At 30.8% G+C, this 25,505-nt stretch overlaps 2 protein-coding genes across 2 annotated transcripts; one reads left to right on the top strand and one right to left on the bottom strand.

Moving 5' to 3' along the window:
- Positions 1-17,633: 17,633 nt before the first annotated feature.
- LOC130820938 (protein NRT1/ PTR FAMILY 5.5-like) lies at positions 17,634-22,620 on the bottom strand. Its single transcript, XM_057686497.1, has 3 exons — positions 22,535-22,620; positions 21,942-22,171; positions 17,634-19,194 (listed from the first exon to the last, which is right to left on the bottom strand). Exons 1-3 carry the CDS (start codon positions 22,551-22,553, stop codon positions 17,848-17,850), a joined length of 1,596 nt encoding a protein of 531 aa, XP_057542480.1. The 5' UTR covers positions 22,554-22,620; the 3' UTR covers positions 17,634-17,847.
- A 1,059-nt stretch (positions 22,621-23,679) lies between these two features.
- LOC130821226 (tetraspanin-8-like) lies at positions 23,680-25,193 on the top strand. The gene is made up of 2 exons (XM_057686904.1): positions 23,680-24,228; positions 24,749-25,193. Exons 1-2 carry the CDS (start codon positions 23,734-23,736, stop codon positions 25,025-25,027), a joined length of 774 nt encoding a protein of 257 aa, XP_057542887.1. The 5' UTR covers positions 23,680-23,733; the 3' UTR covers positions 25,028-25,193.
- Positions 25,194-25,505: the final 312 nt, after the last annotated feature.

The following is a 25,505-nucleotide window of genomic DNA, read 5'->3' as shown; positions in this document are numbered from 1 at the left end:
ATTCTCTGGAGTGGAAGAGTATTGATAGGTTGCATAAGACTTTTGGGGATGAGGTTCGTAATTTAAGGCTCGGACTGTGTACAGATGGAATGAACCCATTCGGCAATCTTAGTTCTCAATATAGTACTTGGCCGGTACTGTTAATTATCTATAATTTTCCACCTTGGTTGTGTATGAAGCGTAAGTACATTATGCTTTCGCTTCTTATCTCGGGTCCAAAACAACCTCGCAAAGACATAGATGTATATCTTGCACCTCTCATTGAGGATTTGAGAAAGATGTGGGATGAAGGCGTTTACGTGTTTGATGCATATGCTAATGAGAAGTTCACCTTGCGTGCAATGCTTTTATGCACCGTTAATGATTTTTCGGCATATGACAATTATCGGGGTAGAAGAACAAAGGGAAGAAAGCATGTCTAATATGTATTGATGACATGGAATCCATGTGGATTCCTAAGTGCAAACACGTATTCATGCACCATCGAAAGTTCCTCCCACGAGATCACCAATATCGTAAGAAGAAGAAGATGTTCAACGGGGGGGTTGAGGACCGTGTAGAGGTTTTTGAACAGGTCAAGGGAGTTGAGACTGTATTTGGTAAAACAGGGCAAGCGCAAAGGGGTGAAGACCGATTATGGAAAAAAGAATCAATCTTTTGGAAGCTTCCATATTGGAGAGATGTACAGGTTAGGCATTATCTTGACGTTATGCATAAAGAGAAAAATGTATGCGATGCCATACTTGGGACTCTCATGAACATTCCGAGTAAGACAAAGGATGTTAGGGCCGTGTGAGATTGGTTTGAATGTAGGGGTCTTCGTCTGGAGTTGTGGGCACATGTTAAGGTGAGTAAGAAAAGAAATAGTGCTGATGAAGTTGGTGGCAATAACAAGGGAAAGGGCAGAGAAGCGGACATTTTGTGAGTCTTTGTATGGCATTAAGGTTCCGTCTGGGTACTCATCCAACATGAAGAGATTTGTGAGCTTAAATGATGAGCAGAAGTTGGAAAGCATGAAATCTCATGATTGCAATGTAATGATGCAAGTGTTCTTACCAATTGTAATCCGTGAAATACTGCCAAAACATGTGAGATATGCTATTACCGAGCTATGTTCATTCTTCAACACAATTTGTAGTAAAGTTCTTGATCCCTTTAAACTTGATGCTCTTCAAGTCGACGTGATTGTAATTTTATGCAAGTTTGAGATGTATTTTCCACCTTCTTTCTTTGACATAATGGTTCATCTTATTGTCCATCTTGTTCGTGAGATCAAGCTTTTGGGTCCAGTTTTTTTAAGGTGGTGTTATCCTTTTGAAAGACGCATGGGTGTTTTACAAAATAAGGTGAGAAATCCAACACAACCCGAGGGAGTATGATTCAAGGCACTGTGAGCGATGAGATTAGTAACTTTATAACTGAGTATTTGGCCATGGCAAAGCCTATTGGACTTCCCACCTCTCGACATGAAGGAAGGCTTGAGGGAAACGGAACAGTTGGCTCCAAATCGGTCACACCTCCTCGAGACAGCCTTCTACAAGCACACTTGTATGTGTTGCATCATATTCCGGAAGTTCATCCTTTTTTAAGTGAGCATTTTGATATATTGCGCTCAAAACATCCATCTAAAGGGGATAGGGCATTGATGCAGTTGCAAAACAAGACGTTCATTAATTGGTTTCATAATCGAGTAATATGTGAACAACTCAAGGGTGTATCCGAAAGTGTTAAGTGGTTAGCTTTTGGTCCTCGTGATGATGTCAACAAATATGAGGGTTACGATGTCAATGGGTTCACATTTTGGACTGAGGGTCAAGACAAGAAGTCATCTTATCTATAGAATAGTTGTAACACCCCTGAATTTCCGACCCCTTAACGAAACCAAAATCAATTAGATAAATGTTAAATATTCTTTAAAAAAGTGAGTGGAAATTTCGGCAGCATCTCTTCTAAAAATCGAACATGTGGTAGAATAATTAGCACAATAATACACTAAAATAATCTAAGACATCATTGCCTTTAAAATCTCACACCACGGCGGGATGATTCGTCGCTGGCTTCTCAAATCAACATGCCAAGCATGAATCGTGGTTCCAGTGTCGACGTTTGCGTTTTAAAAAGACTTAACTCCTTAAAACCATACAGAGTTATAAACTTCGCAGCGGAAATACAAATATACGAGGGAGGACATAAGGCCTCATAACAAAACATATACAACCAAAGTTTATAAAAGATAATTGGAGCTACAAAATCGAAAGATAACGGCATGACATAGGTTATGTTTCGCCCTCATCACTCTCTCCCAATGCAAAAGAAGCTCCAGTACCTGCTACGCCTGTCTATAATCCTCCTGCTGCTCGACATTAGACCAAAGGCCAATGTGTCATAGCAAGATAATCATAGAAAGTCATCAACAATCAAACATAAACACACGTACACGTCAGTAACTAGCATCAAACATAATAAGGCCAACTACTAGATAACATTATATTATAAAACAACATAAGATGATTTCATAAGACGCAAGCACATGTAGTAACCATTTATCGGCCACTTATACTTCTTAATTTCATTACGTGCTTTCCAACCCGAACCATGTGTTCTTGGGTAGAATACAGGTCTTCACGCTCCTCTTTTCAAACATAAACTCTTGCAAAACACGTATAGTATCAACTCGAACAAGGCATTAACTAAATACCTAACACATGACCCTTATAAAGCTTGTCTATCTTCAGGTAAGTGTGATCAGAGTCTGTAATACCCTTGAGGTAACTTAAATTAGGCACACTTCTCACTAGCATAAACTATTCAATCAATAAGTAGATGTTCTATCAAAGAGTAAATGTTCTATCAATGCGTAAGCGTTCTACCAAAGAATGAACCTTCTATCATTAAATAAATTTTGATCAATGAATAAACTTTCTATCACTGGATAGTTTTCTATCAGTGGATCTTTTCTCTACTTCCTGGCATAGTGACACGGCCAAGGGCGTTATCGGCCACCCGGCGCCCATGGCAAAGTATGAGCTCATGCCCCCTCCAACAGACCCTCTAGGGTCCTACCTTTGGGAAAAACTAACACACTGGGGTATTAAACCAGTGAAGAGGCCACCATATTAGGGTTTGCAAGGCCCGCATGGTAACACCTCAGTCAAGGGGCGGTATCGGCCACCCGGCGCCCAATGACCCAAGCATGCTCATACCCCCCTTACGGTGGTCCCGTCAACCCTCACCTAGGGGACTACTAAATCAACCGGACATAATCCAGTTGAGTCACGCCAGCTAATCATAATCTAATACTTTATCAGATGGGAATAACTTTCACTTTCGACTAATAATGAGCGCCCTGGGATAGCAGCACGCTAAAACCCACTGCGCCACTCATCCAAATATGAAATTCACCTCTAAAGGAGTCATTCTAACTCCAAGTAAGGCATAATCCAATTCTTAGATAAATAAGGGAGTAGTTCTTGCCTTCTATTAACACTCTCATTCTCTAAACTATTCTAAGCGCAAGGATTTAATAGTCGATAGCTCTTCATATAAAGTGTACTCACTAGTACCTCATAGTTTCGATACAATGCATACTATCACAATAAACAATAATGTCTTAAAGCAAATTGCATATATGGATTAGTTACTGCGTTTACGTATCTGTGAGCGTCACTACACGATCAAAAGTCACAAAATCACCCGACTAAGGCTCTACTTTTCTCTTATAAAATGGGTACCTATATAAGTTATGAGTAGAACTAATAAGTTCCCTTAACTACTTTGCCATACCAAACTAAATACCAAAGTAACCGCTATCACCCATTCAACATGAGTTTCCGATTACTCTAGCACGCACACAACTCATTCAATACAAGTCAAAATCATCAACACAACACAACATAAGTCTTTCCATCAATTTAAAGTAGAAGTATGTGTGAATCGTTTCTTTACATTAACTAATTTTGAGCATATCGGCTCGCGTTACCCAAAAAAATAACTAATCACAACTAAATCTTACAATTTTAATATAACAATAATATAACGGTACGACAAATCTTAGAGTTATCGTATCGAGTTAGAGTTATCGTATCGGGATATCATTTGTTACATTCTCCAAAGCTATTAAGAACTATAGTCAAAACAACACAACAAATAACTTTAGCAACCATCGACGATAAGTTGACATTATGCTCTTGGCTTACTAATATCATGTATCTATAACTTCAATAACAACCTAATAAGGGTTTTTGTAATTTACAACAATCAAACCACAACAATTAGTAGCTATTATTCTCAATTTAATCAATCAAAATCACTTTCATAGTCAACTAACATCATCACCGTTACTAATTATTCACAATAATAACCAATCGACCAAATCTTAAAACAACTTTTAAAGTTATTTAATCAATCGTCACCAAAATATAGTATAAAACACACATTATTAGTAATTTCATCTCTAAATCCAAGCCCTAATGGTTTTGTGTTCAAAGATAACATATTTATTTACTACCCATACTAAGATTCGAAGAAACTAATACAAAATCAACACACAACCCCATAATTTCAAATCACACTTCAAATCCTAAGTCATAAATATGTTCAATTCAGCCATTAAACTCTTACACACAAAAAGATTCAATGAAAATAACACAAAAATCAACACCTCACTCATAAACTTCATAAAACTTCAAATAAAACTAGAAATTAATTAGAGAAAAGAGAAGAGATGGCTCACAATGGAGAAAGTAGAAAAGGGTGAGGGTATAGGTGGTGTTGTGGAGCACAAAAATGGCGGAGGAAAGGCCGCGTGGTGCTGCTGTTAGGGAAGGGAAGCGCAGCTGTTGCTGCTGCCAGGAGGGAGGAGTTGGGTCGGCACTGCTGGTGGCTGTCGTGGGGGAGGAAAAACGCAGCCGGTTGCTGTGTGCCGTGAGTCTTCATAGGGAGAAGAGGAAGAAGGAGAAGAGAGGGAAAAAGGAGGGAGTGACGTCTTGTTTTTGGGGCATCAAGGGTTTCATGCCGTTTTATCATGTTTATTATTATTATTATGTTTTATTTATTTACTTATTTAATCTAGATTCATTTTCTTGCGAGACTCAACTAAGAGACTCACCTTTGTGTACTCACACATATTAATAAATAATAATTTTGATTCAAACCTCTTTATTTTAGAGGCGTAATTGTATTTTTAATATAATTATATGTTAATATTTAAATTCGTATATGAAAGGTATTTATTAAAACTACTTCTAAATTAATTTAATATAATTATAAAATCCCTAAAAGTTATTAAGATATTAATTAATGACGTCAGAAAATCTCGGGTTGTTGCAATAGTGGGGTTTCTATTTTGGGGTCATCTACATTTTACGCGAGTGCCAAGGACCAAGCGCCGGTTGATGCTAAATTGGTATACTACGGGCGGGTACATGAAATATGGGAGCTTGACTACTCTACTTTCACTATTGGTCTTTTCAAATGTAAGTAGGTAGATAATAATCGACGATGCATAAAAAATGACGACCCTTGTGGATTCACTCTTGTAGACTTAGCTCATTTGCGTGATAGTGAGGATCCATTCATACTAGCCACACAAGCCAAGAAAGTATTCTACATTGTAGACCCATTTGATAAAAATTGGTCTATTGTTGTACCGGAAAAAAGAAGCATCCTTGGTATAGGTGATATTGAGGATGAGGAAGAATATGAAGCTTTTGAAGATTCCCCGCCCTTTATCAATCAAAAATCAGTGGATCAAGATGATATAGATGTTGGTTATATGCGTGTAGATCACACGGAAGGAATTGAATTAAGTGATTCACAAGGTATGAATTTTAAGCTTTTTAACGTTTTTAATAAAATAAATTTTATAAACACATGATTTCATATATTTAGAGTTAATAATCAATGGTCAGTGTTTATTTAACTACTTTTAATCGAATTAGATGAAAATTGATAGAACTTTATAATTTTAATTTCTGGTCAAACAAGTAAAAGTAACAATGTGATAATGATCACTAATTAATTTGCATGTTCACTATTTTCCTTTAAGTAAAGGAACCTTATCATCAATTAAAAAATGACCAACAACTTAATCTGATACTGGTTCGATCAATAGTAATTAGTAATTCGCAATTCGTAGCCAAATTCTACTTGAAAAATACTCGAACCCGATCTGTACCTTGTAAAACCGAACCAATTATTAACCGATGATAACCCGAGACCGATTGAAACTCGACACGAACTTTAACCGACACCGACCTGAGACTAACCCGATAGTTCGAATAACCGATCTTCAACCGAACCGTGACTAATCGACCCGACCCGAGTATGACCCGTCGCAACACGCATCCGAAATATAACCGATCCGAAATACAACCGAATCGAATGACACCCGTCCGAAACCGACCCGATAACCCGAATGAACACCTCTAACTACTGCTATAACTTTGATCCCTAAGATTCCTAATGCTTCTTTTGTGAAGCATTTCAGGCCTATTTCTTGTTGCTTTGTGGTTTATAAGATTATCGCAAAAATCCTCACTAGTAGGCTTCAGAGAGTTGTTGGTGATATTGTTGGCAAAGCTTAGTCCGAATTTACGAAATAAGGTCCTCTTGCTCAAAAGTTTATGGGATTTGACAACTAAGAAAGACCGGTTGTGGATTAAGTGGGTTAATGATTACTATATGAAGGGAGTAAATATCATGCATATTAAGGTTTCTAGTACTGCTTCATGGATGCTTAGTAGGATTATTGATAGTAGGGATCTTTTGTCCAACTGGGATGACCTAGAAGTATGTGTTAAATGGGAAGTTCAGCACCAAGAGGGCTTATATGGACAGATTGACCACCCTTTCTAAACCTTAATGAAGGGCTTTATGGTGCAATAATAAGGCCTCTCCTAGAAGTGTCATCTGTATGTGGCAAATTCTTCAAAATGGACTCTCCACTGAAGATAGACTTATCCAGTGGGGTCTTGCTTGTGAGCCTATGTGTGTGCTTTGTCAGCACAATGAGGAAGATAGGTTGCACTAGTTTAGTCAATGTGCTTAAATCTAGGAGATTCATTTTCATATCCATCGTGTTTTTAAGTTTGCTTGGCCTAGCTCTAGAGTCTCTGTCATTGTTATGCTTTGGACTGAAACCATGTATCAAACATGGCTTCTACGGAACTTGCGGTTGTTTGGAGAAAAGGGCGTCTTTGTTGATCAAGTTGTTTCTAGACTTGATGATAAGGGTAAAGCCTGGCTTATTGTGTAGGTTGTGTTGTTCATTTGTGGTCGTTTTTTGTTTGCTTGCTGTTTTGCTATTTATAGCTTTCCTTTCGTGTTTAGGAAGCGTTTTTCCTTTTATAGCCTAGGTCGTAAAAGGTTTATTTTGAAATTAATATATTCCTCTTTTAGCTGCCAAAATAAACACAAGAATACACCTATCAACTTAAAGCATAAAACCTTTTTCTTATTTTGCAATTCAAGTACTTCCTCCGTTCCGTTTTAGTCGCTACATTTGCATGGGCACGGGGATTAAGAAAAGTGATTCACCTACACTGTAGCTGATTGTTTACCTTATAGAGTATAATATTTTATTATTGTTAATTGAAAAAAGATCAAGGAAAAATAGGTTGTTAGATTACTTTATAGAGTATAATATTATATTTTATTATAAAGTATAGAGTATAGAGTAGGATAAAAATAGGGGTAGGTAGAACTTTAAATGATTGTTTTATTACTAAAAACGGAAATGTAACAAGTAATATAAAATTGCTAAAAATAGAAAATATAACGGGTATTATGGAACGAGGTATTAAATAGTGATCTATTCACACACACCCCAAGTGACTACGCACGACGTGTAATAGTGAACGCGTTAATATCGTGATCAAAGTTCAGAGTAGCATGTGGTACCGTTGATACTCTAAAAATCGATTTCTTAAGGCTACAATTTTTATTTGTGGTACATTTATGCCAATTAGTACAAAACACAAACACTTTTTGCTTTACAAAATACAAAGACTTTTTCATAAGAGTACATAACTAATTTCTACAATTAATAAAAAGACTAAAAATTCCAACTATTGCAATTACAGAGTATTAAGTAATTAACTCGCTATTAGGGTTGTCTAGTAAATATTTGGGCTTCTATGCCAATGTTATCTTATAAATCCTTATATTATATGAAAATAAAAAATTAAAATACATGTATATTATAAAATTTCTTCATTAATCAAACTGATAATACTTGGCTCGTTATTACTTAGTTACTCTAATGTAAAATAGTATATATATAGTCACCGTATTTGAAATAATAAATCGGATAAGTAAAACACTGAATTTTTGGAACCCTTCTAATTAATAATAAAGCCCTGTACTATAAACCGTTTTATACATACTAATCGACGGATCATTCTACCATCCAATTTATTTATTTCAAACATGAAAAATGGGAATGTACCATCTATTATAATACTATTATTTTGTAATAAATAAAATAATAAGCCATGCAACATGAAAACATGACATATCCATCAAACCAACAAGGAAGTAGAAAAGTTACATGCAACCCCATGTGAAATTGTAGAGACAAATTAAGAAGCTTACCACCTTAGATTTGATATTTGCTTTATAATGTCGGTTGTTTTGGTTGAGTCTAGAATTATCTTCATATATATATGATTAACATTTCACTTCTAATCTTGATAATTAGCTTATAATTATAAGCCACGTCTATACATTGCATTAAGGTTAATTTGTCTTAATTAGAAAGATTAGATGTAAGAATGCTCCACATGCTACGTTTTATTTTGGGCTTAATATGTGGTTATGAGAAGATAATTGGCCTAAGGTAATGGTCAATTTGTTAGCTTTGCTTCCTACAAGTTAGCACTACTCGACAAACTCTAAAGTTTTGAGGTCCCCCTAAGAAATGAATCTTTGACGAATAATTAGGGCATATGAACAACACCGTAATGTTTCATATTATATATGCATGTAGGGTATATTATATAATGATATATTTTAAATTTTATAATTTGTAAAATTAAATCATTATATCATCATCATCATAACCAGTGTATTTCGCTCATAGGATAATTTATTAAATTAAACCCTTTAACTTTTAATTGATGCTTTATTGTGAATTATATTATATTGCTATTTTCTGGCATAATTTTTACCCAAAAATACTAATGTTAAGAATTAAGAGGCATTGAATAAATTAAATTATATTTAAAAAATTTAATTTGAAACTAACCCACAACAAATTATCTTAAACACATATTAAGTACCATTCCATTGATTTAGGTAAATCAAATTAATTTAAGTAATGTTTCAAATTAGATATATACTTTATCTTTTGTATGGATTAATTTTCCAAAAAAAAATTATTTGTGTGTTGTTATTTTCTCCATTTGGAATTATTTATGACCATATAATAAAATTTTATAATATTCAAATGTAACAAACTAAATTTAGAGTGAATCTCTTATAGACGGGTGATTTCGGGCATGCCTAAAATATTTAATTACTATAGCCTTAGTTTAATCACGCTTTTTTAGGCACCAAACTTTTGAAAATATGCAAAATAAACTAGGGCTAAAATTCATTGTGTAATTTTTCTCCATTATAGTAGTTAATAGAAGTATTACTCGTATATATATATGTATTTATGTAACTACTAATTATTATAATTTTAATTGTTCTATCATATAAGTTTAATAAATAATAATTATTCCATTTATTTCATGTCGAGATAGATAATTGGAAAGCACGTTTTATTTTAATACATACTCATACTTCTAAAAAACATTGTACATAATAATTAATAACCTTAGCTTACAAGATTATTATATGATGAATAAATAATAAAGTACTATTCGATTAGGTCACTCGAAATGTTTGAATGTTTATTATTATATATTATACCCATTTAATTATGATGACTTTTACTAATGAAGGAAATTTAATTTATTTTTTGATGTGTACGAGGTTGACTAATTATGAAATGTCCATGAACTTAAAGTTGAAACACTTCAATTGTTTACAAAAATAATAAATTAAGCTACAAAGAAAATAGTAATTAGCAACACTAAATAGTAAACATAATCATTAATATTTAATAAAATAAATAATATATTAATTAAAGTTAAGACAATCAAGAGAGTTTTGGAAAATTATGAAGTCTCATTAAATGAGCATAATTAAATGAGTACCTTATGTTTGTACTACTAGTTCATAGTTTAAACTTTAATAGTTAAGCTAGCTAGCTTGTTAATCAAAATTATAAGTTATAGTTTATACATAAACATCCATTTGTTTAATAGAATTAAGTAGTAGACTAATTATACTGAATTTTGATTCCTTTCACTAGGATTGTATAATTTTCTGTTAATTTAGAAAAATATATAAGAGGTGAATCTCAATTTAAACTATATTTCAAGTAATTTTTAATATTTATTATACACATGCTTTTCATGTGAGTTATGTGTCAGCAGGGCCGACTATAAGGGGAGCATCATGAGCTACTGCTTAGTGCCCAAATTATAGGGGCGCCTCATATTTTTGTTATATGGTTAAAATTTAAATGAAAACTTTTTGTGTCTTGTGTAGTAAAATTAAATAAACAGATAGAGTATTAAAATTTAATATGGATTCAAATTTAATCTACTTTTTAAAAGATAATTACATAAATTGATTGATAAATTTGTATTATCAGCTTGTATTGAATGATTTGGATATACTAGTATAAAATATTTTAAAGGTGAGCAATAATCTCTCTTGATAATTTTTAATGTACTACTATTATTATTATTTCAATTAAGATAAGTGATAATAGTGGTTTAAACTTTAAACTTAAAAGGAATGCTTATTTGAAATTTATGACTCATAGTTATTGGTCCATGTAATTATAAAATTTAGCAATATTTTAATTTAGATTTTGCTCGGGGCCATTGAAATGTCAAAGACGATTCTGTGTGTCAGTCATTTTTCTCTTGGCAGGACCCTATTTAAAGCAGGATAAATTAATCAATTTCTGTATTTTTCTTTATCCTTTCTTTGATGGGCTACAAGTATAATTTGTCTGGTACCTTTTTCCCACTCGAATCCTAACTATAACTACGACATTCACTAAGCAACGTGTGATACATTTTATAGTCTAAGAAGTAGCGGCTCATAATAGTGTCTTGAAAATTGACATATTTTTGTATTTTGTTTGCCTTGAAAAATAACATGATAGTGTCTTCAAACCCAATCTTGCCTTTAAGAAGGAGTGTATGTAAGCTCCTCCACTTACATTATATGACAAGCTTATAAGTTTGGTCTGATTTTTCTTACATTTAGAAAACTACATAAGACAATCTCTTGTACAATATCCCATTTATAAATTTGTAAATGGGGTGTCTTGAAAAACAATGGCATATCAACATATAAATTGTCAATTTTTCTTTCTAACAAAATTAAAGTAGGGTATGGTTGTGTTTTATATGTATTACATAATATTTTTTTGGGATGAGATTTAATTTAATTTAAGTCATTTCGATTGCAATAAAATCTAATCAATTCGGTGAAACTTGATTCAACAATTTACAAATTATATTAGTTTCAAGTGAAAAAACTCCAAATACTACAAAATTATGGACTTTAACCAACATCTTTAGCTATTTGGCTGACTTAAATATTTAACATGGAATCAAAAGCCAATGTAATAGAAAATCACATTATTAATGAATGTGATGTAGCATATATATGATTGTATATCACAGGTTTCAATAATCTAGTAAAGCTTTAAGATGAGTTAACAATTTAATAAGTAGTTGGTTGAGTTAGATACTTAACAATAACTCAGAAGAAAATCACATATTTGATTGAATGAATTACACTCCCTCCTATTTTCTTTACTTGTTCCATTTGATTTTGGCACATTTGTCAATGTACGTTTTCAATCTTAAATATCTCTAATTGTGATTGAGTAAAAATTATAAAAAGTTGATATTAATAAAATTTACAATAAGCCGAATTAAACAAGATCCCACATGACTATGTTGTAACTTATAGATTAAGAACAAATCACGCAATAAGAGTAATTAATAAATAGTGTTGTAAAAATCAAATAATAGATTTCAAACAAGAAAATAAAAATTAAAGGTATTCTAAACGTTAAACTTGTCAATCAGTACTAAAACTCGTAATGTCATAAAAATATGATTTCTATTCTAAAAATACTTACAACTGATTATAGCATGTTGTATGAAAAATGTTATCAATAACGGAAGAAATGTGTGTTTTTCAACAATATGGACATAGACAAGCATCTCTACTCCCTAGCAAGTTATCCAACTTCTTTTGCCTATATAAACTTAACTAAAATAAACATAGTAATCAATATCATATTATTAAACCAAGATTTTGAAACCAATATTTTTAATTTTCTACGTCAAAGATGGCCATGCCAACATGCAAACATTACATCATCGTCTTCGCCATTCTTCTCTCTCTTTGCCTTCTCCACGCACCTTGTGTAGGTAAATCATTATCATTTATTTGTTATAAAAATTCTCTTTAATTATATATATATATATATATATATATATATATATATATATATATATATATATATATATATATATATATATATATATATATATATATATATATATAAGTTATAATTAAAAGTAAAAATTACTTAGAACAATTTAATATTTTCATGATTTTTCGACGAATAATTTCACCTAAATCTAAACTTTAGGGGTATTTGCCTAGAGTAAACTCGATAATCGAATAACTTGTTATAGCAAGTTTTATTTTTTTTTCAAAAAAGATAAGTTAAAATAAAATGTCCAAAAAAATGTTTAAAAAATGCTTAAAAACTTTTCCCATTTTTTTTATTATTCGGAATTTTTGACATTAATTTTCAAATTTTTTAATTAATTTTTAGTTTACTTTTTAGTTTAGTTTTTTTTTTTGTAAATTATCTATTATAATAGGTCATTTAATTATCTCAGTTTACTCAAGGTAAATACGCCTAAAATGAGAATTATTCACAATTAATCAATAGTTAGAATTATTTTATGAAAATCACAAAAAGGTTTGCTTATTCTAGGTAATTTTTTCTAATTAAAACTAAACCTTATTTAGGGAAAGCAAAACGAGACAAGACTTAGATCTTAAAATTTAATTTTCCTAATTTGTTCGACTAAAATTCAAAATTTGATTTCAAGTATACAGTTTTGGGTTCCACAAAAAAAATTTAATGCAAGTTTAACACGCATGTACAGGTTACAAATTTTGTATGTTTGTTTGAGTTTCATATTATTTCCATCTTGTGATCATCAGTAGCTGCAATCATGATATTTTTTCCTAACTATTTTCGTAAAAATTAAACAAATATTTTAGTAATTCATTGCAAACATCGATTGTTTATAACAAGTATTGTTCACAGTCGGTGGCAGATTTAGACATTATATAAGTGTGTTTAAAAATTCAGAGTTAAATTTAATATTGTATAACTGAAATTTTGCTATTAATAATAAATTTCATTTAATTTGTAAATTTATGTACAGTTACCATAAATAAATAAATGCGATATGTATATAAAAATTAGAAATATCACACAGTTCTTATTTGGCTAAGAACTTCAAATTTTCGCCAATTTTTTTAGAAAAATTTTTATTTGTATATGTTCTCAAACTATAATCATTCCAATATAAAATGTGTTATAGCTTATTATAAATTAGGGAAAATAATCTATTGCAGGGCTGTATATAAGAAATAATATTGTATTTCTTTATGTAATATAATATTATTTTTGTTTTGAAAACATAAGATTTTTAATTATATTTTATTATTTTATCATTAATTCTTTTTTGGGAATTATACATAACTACAAAGAATATTAATTGTTCTCAATTTCTATACTAGATTCTCTTGAAAAGCTAAAATTATAGAGAATAAATATAATTTGTTAATTTTTATGTACTGCTGTAAAGATTGTAAATATATTACCCATAAATTAATACTCATTCAAATTAAACTAATTGAAAAATCTCATTGTACTTTCAATTTTAGTTACTCTTATATTTTTTTAATTAGTTATATGTCAAATCGATAAAATATATGATAATCTTTTTGTATCATATCTTAATAAATGTACCTAAATTTTAAAGGGTCAAAAAATCAAATAAAGCCAAATAACTTCATAAATTATAACCTATTATGTACCTCTACACTGTCTTTCCTTTATTCTACGTATTTCTATATATTATTTAATGTTAACCTTTTTGCGAAAAATTGTAAAAACTATTGATTCATGTTAAATATGTACTTCACATCAATTTTTTGAAATAGCTTATCCTTGTACTAATTAAAGAGAAAAAAAAATCAAGGAATCAATAATTCATTATTTACATCTACTTTTTCTTGAGGGGTAGGTTATTTTTATTAAAAATAAAAGTTTTGTTAGAAATCTTTTTTTTTTATTATTATTTCATTTGTGCTTAGCAACCGACCTTTCACAAAAAATTGTGTTATTTAAATCGATACTAGTTTAAAAACAATATAATAAAAAGTGAATTAAATTATGATATCATATTTAGTATGTCGTGAAGTTTTATATTTTGATGTAGTTTAATTAAAAAATTTATAGGATAAATGATATGAGGTTATTAATTTTAAATTGTATGTGACATTTTTCTTTGTACTTCTTAGGTGTATTTAATTAGTCATGTACATTCAACGTTTTTATTTTTTATTGCAAAAGTCAAAAAAACTATGCAATTAATTCAATTTTCATGTTTAGAAAATTTTGAGCATAAAACTAATATTTGAGACTTTTTATTTTAAGATGGTGCACAATAAATGAGTTCACACATGTAATTAGGAACAGTACGTGTATATTGAATTTGTTTAATTTTGTAAATTGTGTAGGTGCAAGAAGAAATGTACCGAAGAGTAAAGGAATTGGAAGCAACAATATTAATAATGAAAGTGAATCCAGAAATAATGGAGGTGATTTAGTGATGATGGATTATACCCCTGTCAAACGAAAATCTCCAATTCACCATTGAGGAGCTTATCACACTGTAATTTTGCATGCATAAATGAGTGAGAAATAACTTATAATATCTACTTTTGTGAGATATCGTATTTTAAAAAGACGATTTTAAAACAAGAAGCCCAGATTTTTATTTTCTCTTTAATTTGTATTAATTGAACTATTTAGCCTGTATATCTAATAGGTCTCTTGGGATTATTCATAAAAGTTATTATTTTAATTATAAAAGAATTAAGTGGGATCCCCAAGATTCCGTAGTTTATGTAAGATGTATATCTTAATATACAAAAAGAGAACTTAATATATGGCAACAATTTTTATGGATAGATGATTTTTTTATTTATTAGGATAAATAATTGACAAGATCTTTTTTTGCACAAAAATTTATATTTTACAATTACTAAAAATTGTCCTTGCAAAAACTAGTTATGAAAAATTAATATTAATAATGCAACATTTCATATATTTGCTATGAGTAATCTCATTTTTGGATTACTTTTTGATAATTTAATCTTTGTCATATATTTGCCCACAACATACCAAAATACTAATAATAGGCAATAATAGGGTATGCTTCCAGCTAGTGATGGCCACGGAGCGGGTCACCCAAAACCGAACCGGTCCCAAACCACTTGAAACGGTCCTTGAACCGGAACCGGAACTGGAACCGTTCGCGACAAGTTCCGAACCAACTTGAACCGCAGAAGCGTGAAACCGCCGGAAAAAAAGTTGCTGGAACCGTGAAACCGCCGGAACAAACTGTCAGAACCTGACCAAAGAACCAGACCGAAAAGTTCACCCGGCCCAGCGGTTCCTTGGAACCGAAATCGTACGGTTCACCCAACCCAGCGGTTCTTTGGAACCGGTCAAAACTAGTCGTTAACTAGCCATTGTGCATTCCTCTATAAATACTCTACACTTTCAATCATTTTAATTCACAATTCGTCTCTTCTTCTACTCTCTCTACTTACACTCTCTACTTAATTTTGCAATTATTCTCTTAATTACATAATTAGTCATTTAATAATTTCTTAATTACATAATTATTCTTTGAGTTATTTATTTATTTCTTAATTACATTATTATTTCATTATTATCATATCTTCATTTTTGAAAAAAGACTTTAAAAAAGTTATCAAAGTGGCAAAATCATTGGGAGGTTCTAGCTTCAAAGAAAGGTCACTTCAACTCCGTCAGGATCAACAACACCTTCGGTTAGTAATTATGAACCAAATTATTCAGATGGGTACGGCCAAGAATTACACGATTATGCAGAAGGCGTGGAAAGGAAAATACAAATTGAAGAAGAAGAACCAACGACCCATATTGGGATAATTAGATCTCCACAATCATCAACGAGATCACAAGATGTACAACAACAACAAAAAAAACAAGCTCGTGGTAAACGAGTCAATTTTCAAAGTATCAGTTAGTTTTATAATTTTATTCTTCAAATTGATTAAATTTTAAATTATTATTTATTTATATATTGTGGTTTTTGAGTATGTGTTTATAAAATTGAGATGAAGACCAACCAGTAATACAACCTTTTCCGGCAATGTCACCTCCTTGTGGTAGAGTTGTTTCACATGTGTGGTCGTATTTTTCAAAACAACCAACCGACAATTCGGATATTTTCTTGTGCACTTGTCAAATTTGTAAAAGTCAAGGTATAAAACCATTAATTTCATACAATTTCAGCAAAGGTAAGTAATTTTAAGTTTTTATAAATGATATTTATATTTTCTAAATTAAGAATGTATTACAAATTCATACAATAAAACACTAGTAAAAAAATCCTTATTTGTATCTTGATTTTAAGCTTATTTGTGTCTTATATTGGAGGTTACTAATAAGAGAGTTACAAATAATACATTATTTGTATCTTTTGTAAACCAAAGATATAAATAATAGTTATTTGTATCTTTGGTTTGAAACAAACGATACAAATAACTCTTTATTTGTATCGTTTGTTTGAAACAAACGAGACAAATAACTGTTATTTGTATCGTTTGTTTGTAACAAACGATACAAATAATATTTTTTTTCAATATACAAATAATATATTTGTTATTATTTTTTTTTAATTATATAGATCAAATAAAAATAATAAATGAAACAACTTAGTAGAATAAATAAGAATTAATATTTCTATTAAATATAATAAATTAAAAAAAGTATATCTGGTATAAAGCTATAAGACATTTTACATTTGTTGTTTACATAGTACATTAATAATAAAACTAGTAAGAAACTGCAATAACATAACTCTTTGCATATGTTCCAAATTAGTAGAGCTGACACAAAACTAATTTAGAAACATTCGGGCAATTTTGTCAGCTCCTTGACTGCAATCACAACATTTTAAAAAATTATTCCAATATATCGTGAAGAATTATTTTGTGTAAGAAGCGTGAATAAAATCTTAAAATATCGTGAATAATTTTATTAGATATGAGTTATAGATGAAATTAAAACCTTGACTTGAAAGATTAATACCATATCAACCTAATTAAAAATTTAATTTAATGGTTGAAACCTTAGTATATATATAATATATTATATATTAGAAAGTGTTAAGCAATGCCTATAAATTATTACACACCAAAGGAACTAAAAAATATCACTTATTTTTAAGTAGACTAAAATATTGCATAAAAGTCATAATAAAAAACCGAAGATGCCAGCTTGAAGCAAGTACTATCTTTTCGGAGCAAAGTCTTAAAATCGAATCTCACCTTGCCCTTTTCTAATTCATACATATACATCCATATTCCATGAATAGATATATGGTACGTACATATGGATTATTGACGTAATGGCAATAAATCAAACCAATCCAAACGCTTAAACTCTAGTTCTTCAACTTCTTCTCTTTCAGTCTCGGCCTCTGAACCGGACTCGGACTGAAAAAACAAAGCCACTAACAAGTAAAGACCAAGATTGATTGTACTTAACACAGCTAAAACCCAATAATAGTAATCAAGACGACTTCGATTAAGGGTGTGTTGAAACCAACTCTGCCTTGTTCCCCTACCACTAATCTTCCCTACTAAATACACTGATAAAACATTGCACAATATCCCTAATCCCAGCACAAAATGCATTAAACTATTCAAGTACTTTCTCAAACCCTTTGGAGTATGATTTTGGAAGAATGAAAACACGCAACAATTGTAAGCACCATCCAAAATTCCCAAGAGAAAAAATTGAGGTAACATTAGAAACATACTTAAGGGTATTGAATCATCTGTTTTGTCCTTCAATCCGTGTTTCTTCACCACGTCTAATCTTGATTTCTCGACTATTGCTGCGAGTATACAACATAAAATCGATACTCCGAGTGCAAATGCAGCAATCCGTTTATATATCTTTGTGTTGGATGAGATTTTATCTTTACACACTTTAGTACAAATCAAGTTCACAACCTTGTAAAATAACAAAAAGAAGGCCGTAGGGACTTGCCAACCCCCGAGTTTTGGGTCCATTTGCCCGGCTTGTTCGATGAAATATGTGTTTCCAACTGAAGAAACAAGGCCTCCAATCACAAATGTAGACCACATTGGAAAGTTATACACTAGAATTTCCGCAATCTTTTTGATGCTTATTTCTGATGAGTCATTCGTAGTATGATCGTTTGATACCTGCTCGGGTTCAAGGACTTGGTACCATGGCTTGACAACGAACAACATAGTTGACATAAACAAGATTATAACGGGAATTCCGAGCCTAAAAGACCAAGGCATGACCCAAAATACTAAGACTACTAGAAGAACAGTGAATGTCCCATTGCAACGATATAGCCAAAACTCGCTGGGCCAATGATATGCTTTAGTCCTTAGAGTTGTTGGACTAATACAAGAATTAGCTTCAACAAGCTCTTGTTCAAGGGCTGATTTAGGCGCGTATTGTACGAGTGCTTGCCTTATTCTCCATATATGTTGTGGTGTTTTTATGCCCATTTTTTTGGTTCTTTCGAAGATGTATGACCTTAGTGATGTTAGGCAAGTAGCCATCCCTGTGGCTAAGAGAACTAAACCAGTGTAGAAAAGGGTTTTTTGGGTGTGACCTATACACTTGGGTTCATATTTGGTGCATGTACCAGTTGCTTTTGAGAGAATGGGTGGTGTTGACATGGTTACCAACAACAAACCCTGCAATAACGACATTTGAAATTCACTATACATGATAAGTATAATCCTTCAGCAACAAATATTGTTCCTATTTAATATTTATGCATTCTATATTATTGTCCTAAATGCCCAATCTTTATACTAATGATGTGTTTCATCATTTATCAGTTATTAGTAGCCATCACTTGTCTTTTGCGCCCGGGTGGTTATGAGTCCAAAATCCTATTAGATCAACCTCTACTTTTAGGGTCAGGGTCTATTTTTTGAGACCTAACAGATCCGACTTCGATTCCGAGTCTAATAAATAAATGGGCCTGGGTCTAGATCTATGGTCTTCGGACCCAAACCTGATCTGGACCCTCTCTCTAGACCCATGTAAGACCCATACACGCTAGACTCATTCTAGATCGTCAACTCAAAATAAATTTTAAATTTATTCTAAATCTAGGGAAATTTACAAAGAAACACCTTTTAAAACCCCTTTTTTGTAAAGAAACACCTTTTATAATTTTTTTTGTAAAAAAACACCTTTTAAGAGACTTTTTACTAAAAAAACACTTTAAATCAGTTTTGCGGTAACTTTTGTCAACTTTCAGGCGTTGACTATGCCATTTGAGCTCAAAAGTCAACGCCTGAAAGTTGACAAATGGCATAATCAACGCCTGAAAGTTGACAAAAGTCACCGGAAACTGATTTAAGGTATTTTTTTAATAAAAAGTCTCTTAAAAGGTTTTTTTACAAAAAAAATTATAAAAGGTGTTTCTTTACAAAAAAGGGGTTTTAAAAGGTGTTTATTTGCAAATTTCCCCTAAATCTATTGCTATATTTATTAGAAAATCCAATTACTCATTTTAGTACTAATGAAACTTTTAAAATGTAAAAATATTTAAAAATAAATAATTAAATTAAGACTCATTTAAGACTCAATTAGAACCTAGACCAATTAAACCGACATGTCTGGTCCCTAAGACTCTCAATTCAAGTATGGGTCCAAAAAACAATCCCTACTCCTATTTATGCGTTCTATTATTGTCCTAAATGCCCATCTTTATACTTTTATGATGTGTTTCATCATTAATAAAAATAATAATCGTTTGAAAATTAGTAAGAAACTACAGGACAACTACCACATGTTGCAAACGGCCAAGTATAAAATAGTAGTAGCCATTACTAATAATGTAATTATGTTAATATAATTTTACACAATAACACCGCATATAATGTCGGATTAAAGATTTTATAGGTCCTATTTATATTTGTAATGACTTTTAAAATGGGGTCCTTGATTATATTTAAATATAAAAATTGTCCCACTTCAAGAAAAATAATTTAAGACGAAATATATCCGTTATTATATTACTTCAAATATAAGAAAGGTTTACAAATAATTCAATTAAAAAATGTTGCTCAGAACTAGGCTCGAATAGCACCATTAAATATTTAAAGCCCCTTATTTCGGAGGCCCAAAACAATCGGCTATCCGAAATATCCAAAGAACCAGTCATGCTTACATGAAAAAAAAAAAGAAAAATTAACTGTATACAAACCTATAAAATTCCTTGTTAAAACCAATTTATAAAGGGCGGAGTAGCCCACCTGATGTCACTTATTGTTCATTGGTTATTTTTCCTACAATAACTATCATTAATAAACCATGATAATACTATGCAAGTGACACTCTTGTGATTTGGATCAGGCGGGTTCAGCGTCATCTTGAGCTTTTTTCGCTCTTGAGTCTTGACAAGCCTTTAATTAACATCCATATGCATAACATCTAATTATCAACTTAATTAAATAATTTTAATTAGAAAAAGAATGAGAAGTGGGCTTAAATGTTTGTGTGTATACAAAAAGGTGAAAAATAAAAAAATCAAAAATAAAAAATCAAAATCAAAATAAAAAAAATAAAATTAGATATTTGATATTCGAGCTTGGGTAAATTGGATATATGAATTTCAGATATCTAGTTTATCCGAATTGAAACTGAATCACAATTTTCAGTATCCAAATCCAAAAATTATAAATTCACTATCTATCTTTGAACACCCCTACGAATAAATTTTTTTTAGGGTTTATAGTTGTTGGCTCACAAAAATAACTACAATAATTCAATCTTAATCATTTATTATTCTAAAATAAATTCTGAGTCATTTCATTTTTCTCTTAATCATAATATGATAAAATGCAAAAACAATATTTAAAAATAGCATATGAATTCCAAATGAAATTTGACATAAATTAATAAATATTTTTTAGTTTTCATTAAAAATTTCAAACGTGTGTAATAGTAAGGATTTATGTATTTTTATTTAATAAAAATTAATATATTAGTACACTACTTCCTCCTTTTTTTTCTTACAGTTTTCAAAGTAAATTTGAGTTTTAATATCTCTAAATACGCATCATATAAAATTATAAAAATATATATATATATACATCAAGAAAAATCTAATGAGATCTCACATTGATATATATTATCATCTATATGTGTCTTTAAAATCTTAATCAAATTTTTCTCACAAAAATTAAAATATTTTAAACGGGATTAATATTAAGAAACGGAATATATATATATATATATATATATATATATATATATATATATATATATATATATATATAAAGCTAAATCACAATAGAATTACCGGAAAATTTATACTCGAACCCACTTAAACATAGTCAACAATCAACATCGTCGTGTAATTTTATGTAACATATAACAAAAGAGTGACAATTTGAGTCCAATAGTCTGTGATGAAGGTAATTACCAAAGTACTAGAGAAACCGCACCAACAAAGCATCCAATAATCAGTGGTGAAGGAATTAACACCGATAAGATGAAGAATAATTTTGAGTCCAAGGGGAAGAATGGCTACTACACCATCGAAACAATTAACAACTGCAGCAGCTCTCATGATGCTCATATTCCAAACTTCAGTCAAGTATGGCATCATCAACCACATTGTGTATGATCCATACATTATCACTTGCGCCATTACTGCAATATTATCATCACGTACGTTAGAGTATATCTTGAAACTTCAACAATCAACTTAATTAAGTTTTTTCTTGAGTTAGTTTCTTGACGTAGTATTAAAAACCAGCAAGCGTGATAAAAGTTTGTCAAGGGTTTAAATATCAATCACCTTTTAAATTCAAGTGGAATATTTTGCACTAGATATGAGTAGGGTGATCTATGTTGCATTCACACTTCTAGCCCAAAAAACTCTTATGTGAGAAAACGGGTTACGGATATATAATATATTTCAAAGCCTCCACTATTAACTTAAGTTTGTTAGTTGATATTTTTTTTGACATGATATAAAAGCGAGGCCAACATAATCAGAAATAGAAGGATTACCTGTTGCTGTGACCATCATTTTACTGCACAATACTGAATCTAGGATTTTTTTTCAAGAGATTTGGCGGAGTAGTCACTAGTCACTTCCTTCTTCTTCTCCTTGCCGGAGTACTAATTAATTAATACAGATATACTACATTACCCCAATAACAAATAAAGATTATTTTATTCCCTTCATTATTTAATGGAATTGTCATAAGAAATGTACTGGAAATTTTTTTAAAAAAAGAATTTTTTAAATAGTTAATATATTATTTTTTTTAATAATAAATTTGATGGAGGAAAAGTGAGATCTATAAACATTTTAAAAATATTAAAAAATTATTAGTGGACAAAATATAAGGACCATAATTAATTAAAAAATATTTTTATAAAATTAGTGAAAAACATGTGGAGACAAAAAAAATATAAAAATATTACAAGGAAGTTAGTACAAGATATATAAAAACAATAAGAATTATTAAAATATTAAATAAAAATACACGAACTTATTTTTATCTAAAATTTATAATACAAATAAAAATATATTTTTTAGAAACAACAAATAGAATACTTTGAAACCTTAAATAAAAATTTTTTTAAGGAACCCAAAAAGTAAATAAAATAGGTGTCTTGGAAACAACAAAATCGAACAAAATAATTAAAGTGGATTACTTGCATTTTTTACAATGGTTAAGATTCCCTTCACACCCTAAAATTCTTGGATTATGGGAAATTAAAGTGGAGGCATGACTAATTTTAGGCATGATGTTCGCTCTAGATGGGAGAATCTAGATATGAATTTGGTTAATTACAATTTTTATTTATTAAAAAAGATTGGGGTGGGTAAGGTTGGATTCGGTTGGTTCGAGGTCAAACAAATATAAGAAAAGTTGTAATATTAATAAAGATGTTTGTTTTTTTTAATTTTATGCGAGTCCTTTGAATTTTTAAAGAACCTATTAAATGATTTTTTAGCTGCATTATTATTTATGAATATAGATTGTCGTGTTTCTTCTCTCGTCATATCATAATTATAGTTTTCATGAGCGAAAAACACTAAATAAGATGATGATGACAACGAGGACATGTTGGTCAACCGTTACAATGATAGGGTTGGATATATTCACAGTTCACACAAACAAGAGGCTAATACAAGAAGATGAATTCCTAGCTAGTGACACTCACTAATCTAGTATAGATAGGAAGGCAAATAGACAATGTACATACGCAGACGATTTTGCAAGCTCTTAAAACTGTGGCTGGTGGTAATGACGATTGTTCCGATCATCTGGAGTGGTGCCTGGCTCAGCAATCAATCAACCACAAAGTGTGAGAACAAACTTAACAAACCTTTCCTGGTCATTGGTGTGTTGTTCTTGCTGATTTCTTTAGCATACTTAACCCTTTTATTCTGCAACAACCCAGATAACCCAATATTAAACATCTGTGCTGCTGCATTGACAATTCTGTTTTTGGTTCTGTTGGGTTACACCATTTTTGGTCTTGTTGTTACCACCACCACTCGTAATACTCTAACTAATCAAATTCATTATTCCAAATGGATTCAAAATCTTGTACTCCACAACAATCATTGGCGTAATCTTAGAGATTGTTTTATTTTTCAAAGTAAACTATGTTCTCCATTTCTTGAAAAAGATTTTCAGAATGATTCGTACCAACAGTTTCAATCAACACACTTTTCCTCTATTCAGGTAACTTTTTGGTTCTATTCTACTTTCACTATTTGTTCACGACTCACCCCCTCCATTCCTTAAAGTTAAAGTTGTAATGTATAAAATAAGTTTGAACGATAAATAATATCAATAATGAACCGTAATGTAGCTAGTATTTTAAAATGAATTAAGTATTTCACTATGTCAAATTTTGATCTCGTTGTAACTTATTATTGCGAAATTTTACTTATAGGTCAATTTAAAGTAAATGAAAAGTTTTTTGGTTGTTCATTTTACAAATTAAACTTTCCTGAATTTTTTATTAATTTACTTCAACACATTGGTGCTACTTATAATTTTGAGTTATGGATCCACCAATGCCCACTGATCCTTCATGTCATTAGGGTAATAATCAAAATGTGTTTAGAGTAATTATTTAATCGATAGTTAGTGTTATGTTCTATATTATATTAGTAATTAGTAATTTTATTCATATAATTAATGGAGAATATTATTAATTGGGTGTTTGTTTTGTAAATTTTGATGATGGATTTACTAGTCTGGTTGCTGCAAGCCATTGAAGGAATGCAATTTCACATATGTTAGCCCTGCAGTTTGGAACAAACCAACAAATACAACTACAATTACAAATACAGATTGTGATGAATGGAGAAATGATCCATCCGTCCTTTGCTTCAACTGTCAATCATGTAAAGATGGTTTCCTCCAAGACATAAACAGAATCTGGAAGAGGGTTGCCATTGTTAACATTGTTGCATTGATCTCCCTTGTTATGGTTTGGTGGTGCGGCGACTGTGGACCTGATCCTGAAGACTAGCAGCTCGCAGCTACTTATTAATCCTACTATTTCAGACTTGTATTTTTCCAACTTGAGGCATCAACATCTTTATGTATATCTTAGACAAGTGTACTATTGTTATGATCTATATTACTTGGACTCGGATACGGATATTGGATACGCAAGAGTGAAGTCAGGATTTAAATTAGGGGGGTCAAATAGTTGATATACTAGCAAATTATTTACTATATAAAACTAGTTAAATTATGAAAATTTTTAAAATTATATAGATTGAAAATTGAAGAAAATAATAATGCGGAAAATAAAGTGTTTGACCAGTGAATACTGAGTTTGTATTGATTAAAATGAAAAACATAAGCCCTATTTATACAAGGTTAGGAGACTAACTAAGAAAATAAGAAAATTTCAAATCAAAGGAAATAATAAAATATTCCTAAACTATTCACTCAATATTTACTTTCCGACACCCCCCCTCAAGTTAGGTCTTCGGATTACC

The sequence above is a fragment of the Amaranthus tricolor genome, chromosome 8 (genome assembly GCF_026212465.1).
Source record: "Amaranthus tricolor cultivar Red isolate AtriRed21 chromosome 8, ASM2621246v1, whole genome shotgun sequence".
NCBI lineage: Eukaryota > Viridiplantae > Streptophyta > Magnoliopsida > Caryophyllales > Amaranthaceae > Amaranthus > Amaranthus tricolor.
Note: the sequence above shows the minus strand (reverse complement) of the source record. Positions and strands in the feature narration are given on the sequence as shown.